Below are 12,750 nucleotides of genomic sequence, written 5' to 3' on the forward strand. Positions count from 1 at the left end.
TCTGAAGAGGTCTCTTGTAGGCCTGCTACTCCCCCTTTCCCTTCCATGACTCTGCCACCTCATCGTCTAGGTTCAAAAGCCAATCGCTCTCCACCACATGTACTAGCTCCCACAGCAAGGACCCCCTTAGTTGGGCACCCACCCTCCTCATCCTAAGAGCCCTCTCAAAGGTTGATAGCCACTTGTCAATGTCATCCCTTTCTACAAACTTCAGCATAATTTATTTGCGCAACCTTGGGTAACGGGCACCCCATGCGGATACCTCATTCACATTCTCACTGCCACCATTCCTGTTGGACAGCTAGGCTGTAGGGCCAACTAAAGTCTCCACCAGCGCAGTCCCCTCTCCTTCAGGGCAGTGCCCCTTTGAGAGTCAAGCTCCTTTCACTGTCAGATTTTGAAGGGGCCCTGGTACCGATTACGAGGGTTGGGTGTTCAGGGTGTGGTAACCCCACCCTTTCTGCTGATGACCTGTCATTCGCCATCCTCTTCCCCACTGTCTGAGGTACTCTCTTCCTCTAGGGGAGCTTTGGCTCTGCAAGCTTTCTCCCAGGCCCGAGAACGTTCTCTAAATCTTCTTTCTTGGCTACAGAGACCAAGTTGATCTTTCTGCCCTTACACAAAGCCCTTAACTTGTTGATTAGGGTGTGGACAGTGTAGCCAAATTGATTTCCATTTTTCCTGAACTTCTCAACAACTTCTGCAGACTTTTAAAAACATTTTCCAGCTTTGTCAAGTTTGGTGACTTTGGAAAAAGTACATTAGAGACTTAAAAGAATGAGCAAATTAAGCAAATCTGATTGGTAACACTCAAAAATACTTTTGTCGTGTCAATTCGGAGGAATTTTAGATTTTTAAACTTATTAGCTGAGTGGTACTGTGAAAACAAGTTTTTCGATCCCACCGCTGTACACCAATGTGAGAAAGTGGATTATGGTGTGGTTGCGCTACCTCACTGTAACCATGACACAATATAGTATCAAGTTCCGTCAGGTTTGTTTGTAAAACCTTAGCTGTGTCACAGAGCAGTCAGACTTTATCAAAGAAACATGTGTAAAGCATTAAGTACCAAAACAGCAAATAAGAAGAACACAACCCAATGAAAATCTGACACCAAGTTATAAAACTAAGTTATATTTTTATCTTTGAAAACACACCAGAACAACAAAAATCTACTGGAGGGGTACGGGGATATGAATATTAGAGGAAACAATAAATCACTGCTATTTCACTCCATGCATTAAGTCATTGTAATCGACCGTAAAAGCAGCTTAAGGTTAGACAAGAGAAGCAATTTGAAAACTGCTATCAAGTCACTTGTGGAAGGACCGATAGGGAGCCAGCCATAGAGATCAACCAGGTCCGGGGGGAAAATTAACTATCACTTTAAGCAGTCGCCAGCCAGTTCCAAACCCTGAGGCAGGACCACTGCTTAAGTCAATGGAGTGGACCTGATGCACGGGATACAGGATGCTGGTGGATGGTGAGCAGTGCCGTGGGTACTCCTGTAGCCACTGTTTGGTCCTAGAGCCTCAGAGGATGTCTTTGACCTCCGGGATCAATTTCACACAGGGTCCAGGTGAAGTTAAGCACAGGCCCAGTTGCCACTAGTCTTCGGTTACAGCAAACCTAGCGATTTCCTTTAAATGGCAATAACTTCTTTGCAGGGAAACCTTAGGACATTCGGTGGGCCTCACATGTCCAGGAAACGGAGGATACCCTCATGAGGGTCAGGACACTGACTCCCAGGATGCACCGCAGCTTCCACCAGCAAACTGGTTTTTGGGTGCTGGACCTTCAAGGTTGCAGGCTTCTCCGCTTTTATGTCCTTTTGCCGTAACAGGAAGTCAACTAACTGACTCTTGGAATCACTCCTTCGGTCTGACAACCGAGGGCATCTTTTCAATGACTGGGGCACCAGAAGCACAGCCCTCTTAGCCAATCATCAGGTGCAGTTTAGTCTTTGCTGAAGCATCCCTCTGCTGGGTGCAGGAGGGCAGTCCTTCTTTGGGCTTCTTTCCAAGACAGTAGTGATCGGAGGTCTGGGTGCCAGGGGTGCCACTTTTATTCCCACTAGGAGTTTGGGGATGGTGGCGACTAACTAGCCAATGGGTCTCATCCTGCCCGATGACTACTTCCTGCGAAGTGTAGCATCTAGCTTTCCCAGAGGGCATTATTCTGCCCAAAACCAACAATATGATACCCTTATTTTGGTGTGTGTAGCTCCCTTCCCAAACCCAAAGGTGTGGCTACCTGGGGGGTACACTACCTTTGAAAAAACAGTTTGACATGGGCCTTCCTTCCCTGCCACAGATGCAAGCCTGTCTGCCGAAACAAAAAAAAGCAGCCTCTTCTTAGTGTGGCTAACATTTGTCCATCAAAGGCGGCACTACCATTTGTCCGTCAAAGCTGGCTTTCCCCTCTGAAGCTCGCCATGTGGGCAACCACTCACTCTGGTCATCCTGCCAGGAGGTCATACCTCTTCCCTCAGCAGGTCTTTTGTTCCTCTTCCTGAGAGTCGTTCACGCCTCTCCTCAGGAAGCTAGCAGGCTGTCTGGAGGACAGCAGCTGTTTGCAAGAGAGACCAGCCACTGGAAAATTTGGACAACAAAGTGGAAACTTTCTAAAGTTGCTATATGTAAAATATTTACATTAAAATCGACTTGGGCAAAAGTTGGGTTTATTGCAATAAATCATTTGATACCTTAAAGTATCAGATTTAGCAGTTCCATCCGGAAGCTACCACAGCTGAGTTGTCAGCATGTAACTTCATACTAGCAATACTAGCCAACAGGGCTACTAGCCTTGCTAAAGTAAAAACATTCATGTGAAGTCATCAAGACCCATCTCCTTTTTAATATAATGCACACTGCCTTTAAAGCGTGTTAGACCTACCCTTGATGTGACAAATATTAAAAAGAAAGGTTCGGCCTTTGCCAAGGGTGTAAATGGCAAAGTTGAAGGAGGAGTTTAGAAAAACACTGCCAGTCTGAAATGGCAGCAGGGGACTCATGCTTTACTTTGTTACACTTGTGGTGGCACAATAAGTGCTTCAGTCCACGAGGAACACTTTGACAGGCCCTATGTGCCATATACTAGGGACGTATAAGTAAGTAAACTTATGCCAATTGGGGGCTCACTCAATTGCACATATAATTTTAAGGGTTAGAGCACTGGCGCCTGGTTAGCAGGTCCCAATACTCTACAGAGGAATTAAACCAGTATTAAATCCAGTAAACGTAGGAAAATAAGTGGGGGGTAAGCCTGCAAAAAAGGCTTCTTCTCACAGATGGCTTTTTATCCACTAGCTCCACTGGACAAAAAAAACACATCCAACCCCCAAGACCTGCCATTTGTATGATATAGTTGGAGCGGAGGAACAAAGAACATTCTCCATCTAGATCACCTCTGCATTATTCAGCAGCTTTGGACCCAGTGTTGGAGGCCCACAGTTTACTATGGGAGTATGAGAGTGTACGCTGCCAGATACTCATCTACCATTTACTTTTAAGAAAAAAAGGGTGGAACGCCCTACTCCATAGAGATCCGTTTCATGTACATCATCTCCTCTTGGACCAAAATTCTGGCAGCTATCTAGAAATGCAAACGATGTGCTCCATGTACCTGCAGGAGGCTTATTTTGCAATTATGTATGTGTGTATGTGGTATGTAGGGTGCCTGCCCTGCAGGATCACAGGAAGTGCCTACATTTTATTGGAGGAAATCAAGAATACGAGTAGAAGGCGATGCTATCAAACCTGAATGGCCAGAGTAAAACAGTGCGTTGGAATGCTTCTCAAATTGATTGTCAGTGGTTTAGACTATTTTCAAGCCTTCCCCTCATCAACCTTTGTATGTTGATTATCTGACCTAAAAGCAGCCCCTCTAAAGCCTTCTCTCACCTGTAAAACATATTAGCAACTCGGGATCCTAGTTGTCAGTTACAGAAAAAGGTGCTTTTCACCCTGGTGGTTTCCCCTGTAAAACGATCATACATACTTGCAGCAACTCACTGGTTGGAAAGCGGACACAAGATGCTTAACAGAAAGTCAAAGATGGTTAACTCCATCCATTTATCCATCCAGCACAGATATGATGGGCATGGGTCTCATTCTGTTTGGGTTACCCTTCCACCTACCAGAGCCGCAGTCGGTAGTCATGAATAGCTCAGCGTTCAAGTGGGGTACAATATGCGACTCTTTCTATAAAGACTTAATGGGACCTACTACACGCCTTCTCAAATTTGCTGAAGCTTAAGACGGTCAGATCAAGGTTGGTAATGGTTCACACAAACAATACCACAGGCCCCTTTTACTCTTGGAAACATGAGGCACTTAATGTTCTACAGCTTTGCGAACTGGCACTTGACCATTTATCAGGGCGCGATTCTGATGGTGTTGCTCATACCTTAGGTTCACAACAATGAAGCACACAACACTAACTGGAATTAACACTCACGCTATGGATACTCCATCAAGATGTCCTCGACACCATCATAGAGGACTAACAGCAGCTAGTCATAAAAAAACGTAGCAACTCCAGATAAAAATAGGTAGCCTCTTGGAGAGTCATGGGTCCAAATTACGCAGAGGGCAGCCTTAAATTGGATTGGACTGGATTAGAGTACACAACCTGGTTCCTTTATGCCTTTGCATCCAACTCCTCAGAAATCCAGGCAAGTTCCAACAAGAATGTTCAACAAAGGACCTGGAATGTTTGGTTCATGCCAGATTTTACAGATAACCACCTACCTAGGTTCATTGTTTGCAAATGTATCTTAAGTCACCGCCTTCCTAGATTCGCGTGAAATGTTGCCCAGATGGCAAATAAGCTGTGACGCCAAAAGGGTGCTCGTGCCATGCAAGTGCTAAATAACATTCTCAAAATCAGCCATGAATCCGGTCCTCACTGACTCGGAAACCTCCGATTCACATTATGCTGCTCTTTTACCATTTAGAGCTTTCGAAGCAGTCATGAAACGTAATCTGTGCCCTATTATGGATGAGCACACACAGGCAAAGAGGCCGTCAGGAGGTACACTGACTGTGCGCCACAGAAGAGTACGCCCCCCAGGGTATCCCCTGCATGGAGTTAGAGAGGGTCCGATAGACCGACCAGACATCCGCCTGCAGGCGAGTGCAGTCACCCACTTCCCCTGCCTCCAAGGGAACCTCGGTCTCCACAAATTCCGATCGGGTACCACCTGCACAGAGAAAGACATAGTGGTTGAATGAATGCTGCCCTCAGGGCAGTGCATTGCTTGTAACAGGGCGACCCTGTGTAAAGGTGCGTCATGGCACAAACATGGACAGTGAGCCTGTTACTTAATACGAGCACATTTAGCCTAAACCGCCTACCAAATAAAAGTGATCACTTCAAAAGAAAAACGTTTCAAAATCAGTCACTGAAAAGAAACACAATTAGAGAAAACTTACGTTCTTTTTTGATTTTTTCAGCTACAAGGAACTCATCCCTCTCAACAGTTGGGGCAAAATTACTTCCAATGACCCTCACGGCATACTGGAACTGCTGGGCTACATCAGCTGCAAAAGAAAAGCGTTGGGTTAGAAGCCATATTTACACAAAGACTCGCCCCGTGGCAAGATTTCCAAAATGAATGTCAGCGTTTTTGTGCAGTTGTGGCCGGTTCAGGTAAGTGCAGTGGGGCTGTGGAGCGGGGGGTGTACGTCAACAGACGACGGAATCGGTTTTATTTATTTATTTTTGCCTATTCCGTCGTCTGTCGACTTGCCCCCTCCCACCCAGCTCCATTGCGCTTGCCTAGGCCGGCTGCCTCCGTTTACGTGTACCACAAAAGGGGCCTATGTCATATTAATACTAGTGCTTTAAATGGGCCGGTACGGACTGGCACCGAGTACCAGCACTGCTTGGATTGATCACTGAGTATCAGCACTTCTCTACTGCAGAGGAGAGTACCAGTACTCATAAAAAGTTGTGAGTGTTGGTGAGCAGGAATGGAACGTGTCAAATTGTAATCCATGATTGTATTTTATATATGAACTTTTATGTTTTTTTTACAAATTATGGAAACCGAATAAAGATTTTGAATTTGATCTGTCTCTCACACCATCAATGCTAACGGAGAACCATGGAGACATCAGTCCTCCAGATCCAAACCAACTGAATTTAGCAGTCTGGCTCGTGAAATCTTAGAGTTTGGTTATCTTAACCTACAAGCAGACTGTATTAAAGAAGCCAGAAGACCTACTACTAGAGTTTGTTATGCAGCAAAATGGAAACGATTTGCCATTTACTGCACTAATAACCAAATCGATCGCCTGGATGCTTCTATCCAGAATATCATTTGCTACCTTCTACATTTACAAAGATGTAACCTAGCGTGTTCATCTATATGGCTTCCTCTTGCAAGCCATTGCTGCGTACCTACAAAATAGACCCCACACCTGTCGTTATTTAGAGTTCCTGCAATAAAAGAATTTATGGAAGGATTAAAAAGATTAATTCCTCCTAGGTTACCACCCTTTCCAGTGTGGAACCTAAACATTGTTCTTACCAGGCTCATGGGACCCCCCTTTGAACCTTTATACAAATGTGAGTTTGAATTCCTTACATGGAAAACAGCATTCCTTATTGCTATCACCTCTCTCAGGAGAGTTCGTGAAATTCAACCCTTCACTATTGAAGAACCATTCCTACAGTTACACTGTATCAAAGTGGTCCTGGGAGCAAATCCAAAATTCCTTCCTAAAGTCATTGTCTTTTCATCTAAACCAATCAGAGTTACCAGTGTTTTTTCAAAACCCAGACTCTGTAGCAGAAATCGTTCTACACACCCTAGATGTTAAGAGAGCACTTCCCTATTACATTGACAGAACAAAAGCATTTCGAAAAAGTAAACAATTATTTGTAGCTTTCTCACCACCACATAAAGACAACCCCATCGCCAAAGCTGGAATTGCTCGGTGGATTGTAAAATGTATCCAAATATGCGATCAGAAAGCAAAAGGCACATTAACAGTTCCTCCTAGGGTGCACTCCACACGCAAACTAGGAGCCTCTATGGCTTTTAGGAAACATTCCTCTAGAAGACATATGTAGGGCAGCAACATTGTCTACCATACATACCTTCACAAAACACTATTGTGTTGATGTGCAAGCAAAGCAGCAAGCTGCTGTAGGCCAAGCTGTCCTCAAAACTCTATTTCAAACTACTGCACAGATATAGGCCACCACCGCTGGGGGAGATACTGCTTTATAGTCAATGCTCAGTGTGAGATCTGCAGCTCATATGCCTCGAATGGAAAATGCTACTTACCAGTATGCATCTGTTCTTGGCATGTAGAGCTACAGAGTCTCACACGCCCACCTGCCTCCCCGGGACCTGTATCTGTTCCAGTTTTTATCTTAATTAGATATAAACACATGGACACCACTTTTCTATTTCTACTAACTCCATCATTTCCCAATATGGAGAAAAACAATCTAAGGTTGGAGTCGATGCCCATGATCACTATTGTCCAAGGGAGGAGTCACCTATCTTGTGACTACAAATACTTCTTCGAAGAAGACAACATGCAATCATCCGAGCCCAACACCAGGTGGTGATCTAATGCTCAGTGTGAGACTCTGCAGCTCTACATGCCAAGAACAGCCCTATGGGGCTTGTCTGTCCAACCCTTCATCTCTATCATGAAAAAGGAGTTTTGTGAAGGGGATTTTTTCTATGCGTGAAACTCAGTAAAATGGTTACATTTATCAGTTAACTGGCTATCTTTTTTCACTTCAGGATGAAGTAATGGCCAGTGTAGCCTAATTAGTTAGGCTGCGTTATAGTCTTTTTATCTCTTAAGTGTCTATACAGGACTGCAGAAGATGACAATTTAAGAAGATATTATCTAATGAAGTGCTCCGGGGTCCACGCAAATGGGTGGGCCTATTCAGATGATTATGACTATCACAGAGATACCCCTACTACAGAACTGGAGTTACAGGTAAGAAACTACTCCTTATCGGTTTTGAGGTAAGGATTTGGTAGTGGGAGGTGAGGTTTTGAGGGTAGACTCAGGGGTCCCCCAGAGTTAGAGATGTATTCTAGTCACACCCGCCGCAACACTAGGGCAGCTGGGTGCAGAGTGCTGAGGCCCAATGTTATCCAATGGGCGATAGAGGGCCTCCGGTTGGTGGGTGCTGACGAGCGGGCCATGTGGTTGTGGGAGCAAAGCTCCTAGACTTTAGGTCAGGGCAAATGGGGAAACAAAGTAGCACCAAAGGTGCACCCCCAGTGGCACTAGGGTGGCCTGGAGCAGGGAGCCGTTTCGACGTCGGGCTCCCTGTTTGTAATAAGGAAACTCCGGTTTGCAAAGGCACTGCAGGCTTGGGGACGAAGGTCTTCTGTGTGTGACCCCCACTTCGAGAGGTAAGATGGGGGTTGGTTAGGCATCGTCGGTTTGGCCACCCAAGGCTGTGGGGCATCGGGTGCAGGGGTGCCTTTTGGGGTCGGATCTTATCAGCTCCAGGTCGCGGTTGGGAGGACCTTCTGGATTTAGGCTGCAGGTGCCAGCTGTAGGCTTGAGGCAAGTCCGGGGTCGCTGGATCTTGGGTTAGGATTGCCGGGGGGACCTCCTTGTGGTGTTTGCCCACTCGAGCTCGGGCCGTGGACGGCGGGTGCAGAGTGGGCCGGATCTGCGGTATCTGGCCAGAACTAGAGGTTGCAGATGAACAAATCCAGTGTTCACAGGACAGTGTTTGAGGTTGAAAGCAGACAGGTCCTCTGGGGTTTTCGAGGTTGCGGCTGCAGGACACACCAGGATTTCGCAGGAGCAGGTTCAAGGTGAAGACCGGCTGGTAGAGCTTGGGCCAAGTCAGTGGGCGTCTTCCTCTTGTTATCTTCTGCACGGTATGAGATAGTGAGTTCCTGTTGCAGTACCCCCCCCTCCCACTTTTTGCCTGATACCTGATGCACTTTTCCTAGGTGTGCCCTGGGTCCCTGCCAATCAGGTACCCAGGGCCTGTGTTCCTTCCCTAAAAACTATACTAAAGCCTAAACCCAATTGGCATTTCTGGCCACATATCCGCCCCTAGTAAATGGTACCCAGGGCATTGTGACCCGAGAAGACCCCTAAGGGCAGCAGCACTCATTGTGCTGCCCTTAGGGGGCCTGTACCTGGACACCCACACACTGCCTTTGCAGGCGGAGTGTGTAGGTGCAGAACTAAACCGTCGACATGGCACACATCCCTGTGTGCCATGCCCACAACCCCACTGCCCTGGCATACATCAGCCACCCCTCTAGCTGAGTGCCCTATGCCAGTGGTGTGGGCACAGGTGCATGAGCCCTGTGCCCCTACAGTACCCAGGGCCATTCCTGGGCACTGTAAGTACAGTGATGCCATTAAGAGCAACCCAGCAACTGGCCCCCACCAGTCCTGACCCCCACTCTGGCGGGAAGACTGGCGGGAAAAACTACGTCAGGAAGGGGGGGGTGCCAGCCTTTGCCAACCCCACCCCTCAGGTGGGGGAGATGAGGTGAAGCATCGCCGTCGAGACGAAGGTCGCCGTCGAGACGAAGGCGTTCGACGTCATGGAAGAGGAGTTCGGCGTCGAGGAGGAGACGCTCGCCGTCGAGGAGTCGGCGCTCGCCGTCGGGTCGCCGTTCTTCGACGCCGAAGAGGCGCAGAAGGAGTTCTGGCGCCAGGAGTCAGTCGAGCAGGGCACAGGTGCCTATGGGGGATTCTCCAACATCCCAGCCTAGGAAAGAGGGTGGTTCACCGGGCTCGGTGTACTCCGAAGTGTTAACGCCTTCTAGGCCAAAGTCGGTTACGCCCCCCCCCCCCCCCATCTCCATTGCCCAGGGGGCCACCGCCGCGGGCTTCCACCCCGCCTCCGCTTCCACCTCCTCCTCAGCCTCCGCTTCAGCCGCAGCCTCAGCCTCAACCGGACGAGGAGCCCAGGTCTAAGTCAGGGTGTAATGTACTTTTTTATTTGCACTGTATGTATTCATTTATTGTCAGCCCGCTTTAGACCGGCCATACAATTACAAGTCACCCAACTACTCACTCAAAAGCTGACTATATCGGGGGGCTCGAGATCCACCAGAAGCACAAAAAAATCTCCTCCTGAAACAGCGAAGCTTCCGGAAGGAAAAAACTTATAAACGCTCCTTCTCTGGAATGGCACCCAGGATCTGGAACGCTCTCCCTCCCGAAACAAGGGTTATCTCCTCCACTGCTTTTTTTTTAAGAAAGAAGTAAAAGCCATCCTTAAGGCTAAATTCCCTTGAACTCTTTTTTGGATATATCAAACACATTGCACCGACTTTGTATTATTTGCTTATCTGATTGTCTAACTGTACTTTTTGTTTTATCTGATTGCTATCCTATTTTGCTACTCACTTACTACCTACTACTATTTTGTACCCAAAAGTTTGTTTAACCACTCCCTTGTTTCCCTTACCCCTCGTTTCTGTAAAGCGCTCTGATATCTGCAAAGATCTTGTTCGCGCTATATAAAACTTTGAAAATAAGAAAATAAATAAATAAATAAAACCCAGGAATCATGGCAGCCCCCCCCCCCCTCCCCGCCCCGCAGTGGCAACCAGGCGGTCAGGCCCTGGTGGCAATTAAAAAAGCCATGGTAGGTGAAAAGTATAGCATGGCTTTTAACATACCCAAGCCTTTTGTGTGCCTGCTTAGGTTTGTGTCTGCCTGCATTTGTATGCCTGTTTTTTGTGAGAAAAAAGTGAGAGAAAGAGCGAATCAAAACACTTTCAGGAGGTATTTTAAAGGAAATGGGTGGCACTTTGTGTGTACATGTCTGCTCGGCGACAAAGATTAATAAATAACGTAGTAGGGAGGGTTGGTGGGTGAGTGAGTAGAGATGAGTGAGCAAGGGTGGATGTATAGATGGATGAATGAATAGATGGATGAATGAAAGGATAGATAGATGGATGAGTGAAAGGGTGGATGATTGGATAAAAGGGTGGATGATGGGAGGTTATGTGAACGATTGGCTGGATGAATGAAAGGGAGGGAGGATGGATGAAAGGGTGGATGATGGATAAGGGAAAGGAGGGATTACGTGAAAGGGTGGATGGAATGAAAGGGTGAATGGAATAAAGTAGTGATGGGGTTGATGGATAGACCAGCAAAAGGATTGATGGATGAGTGAAAGGGTGGATAAAGAGGTGGAGGCGCGAAAGGATGATTGGATAGGTTTGAAGATGGATAGGTGTGGATATGAAGGGTGAACAGACAGAATGGTGAAAAACTGAATTATGGATGAAAGACTGAAAAGACAACACTATGTAAAGGTTAAATGGTGCCCATCAGCAGGTAAATGGTAGGATGAAAGGCTGAATGAATAGATTGATGGGAGAGACAAGAGATATTTTATGGGGAGGGTCATGATGATTTGCCTCATCTGCTTCCTGCCAGAAGAGCTTTGGTTTGAAGAGGGGGTATTTCCAGTTTCTTCATACTCGCATGCTCAAAAATATATAGTATCTTGCCAAACAACAGCAATTAACAGTATGGCATTAAGAAGGTGCAACTATTGCAAAAAAAAAAAAAAAAGGAAACGTTAATAGATTATCGCAATTTAAAGCACTGATTAATACGATGGCTAAAGACCTACCATTTAAAACTTTTATCTACATGAATTAATAAGCAAAACGTTATTTTTGAATTTAAATGGGTAATCCTGCAATGAATCAACGAGTATTATTTACAACTTTCCCCATCTCTACATTTGAAAGGCGGGCATAAAACAACTCACAGGATGAAGGATAAGGAATTCTTGACTGAGGTAAAACTTACCTTGCTACGACTTAGCAAAGAAATAATGTATTTAATGTATGGAGTGTTTTTGCCAATAAGCGGTGCTATCATGTTATATGGGGAAAGTACAAAACGATAAAAGGGAATTGCTGAACTGCTGTAATTATTGAGAGAAGTGGTAGAGTAAATGTATTCGTTTACAAGTGAGTGAAGACCGGAAAAAAAAAAAAAAAAAAAAAAAAAAAAAAAGAAGAGAGAGAGAGAGAGAGAGAGAGAGAGAGAGAGAGAGAGAGAGAGAGAGAGAGAGAGAGAGAGAGAGAGAGAGAGAGAGAGAGAGAGAGAGAGAGAGAGAGAGAGAGAGAGAGAGAGAGAGAGAGAGAGAGAGAGAGAGAGAGAGAGGAGAGAGAGAGAGAGAGAGAGAGAGAGAGAAAAATTACAGTGTTTAGGGACAGGCAGCAAAAAATGATCGAGATACTGGTTATGTATACACCATGGTTAGCGGGGAGGCAAGAAGAACATAGGATGCAGGGCACAGTGTGCAAGAGGGAACAGAGAGGGACAATGAAAGGGATCAGAGGTGCAAGCCCGTGGATAAGATTGACGGTGATATACAGAAAACAAAAGAGGATGCGAGTGGAAGCCATCAAACAAGGCAGAGGTGGAATAGGACGACTGCGGAGGAGGGGGGAACGATTTATTCTTTTTTTTATGCTAAAAGAACCACAACCATGCTTTAAAGATATGCTAAAATGCATATTAGAGCAGTAGTCAAGAGGTTTAAAAATGGGCAAGTTCTGCATCACATATAGAACGCCTCACTGACCAACAACTTCCAAAAGCGAGATAAAAGCGAAGGTCAATCTCCCGCGACCACCACCAAGACTGTATTGATCCATCACAGGATGTAAGATGAGGCACTTCCACTCCCAGGGGTGGGGTGATGGGAGCGGAGACAAGTGTTCAGGAATTCTTGAGTCAGAACCAGCTATTGAAG

At 46.2% G+C, this 12,750-nt stretch overlaps 1 protein-coding gene across 2 annotated transcripts in view; it reads right to left on the reverse strand.

Annotated features, from left to right (window-relative positions):
• The window catches only part of TUBGCP3 (tubulin gamma complex component 3), a 392,150-nt gene that overhangs the window by 313,852 nt on the left and 65,548 nt on the right, over positions 1-12,750 (reverse strand). For both annotated transcript variants that reach the window (XM_078657652.1, XM_078657653.1), the window contains exon 2: positions 5,436-5,543. In XM_078657652.1, coding sequence (XP_078513778.1) covers positions 5,436-5,543 — 108 coding nt within the window. The remainder of the gene's footprint in view (positions 1-5,435; positions 5,544-12,750) is intronic.

Source organism: Lissotriton helveticus, chromosome 8 (genome assembly GCF_964261635.1).
Source record: "Lissotriton helveticus chromosome 8, aLisHel1.1, whole genome shotgun sequence".
Lineage (NCBI taxonomy): Eukaryota > Metazoa > Chordata > Amphibia > Caudata > Salamandridae > Lissotriton > Lissotriton helveticus.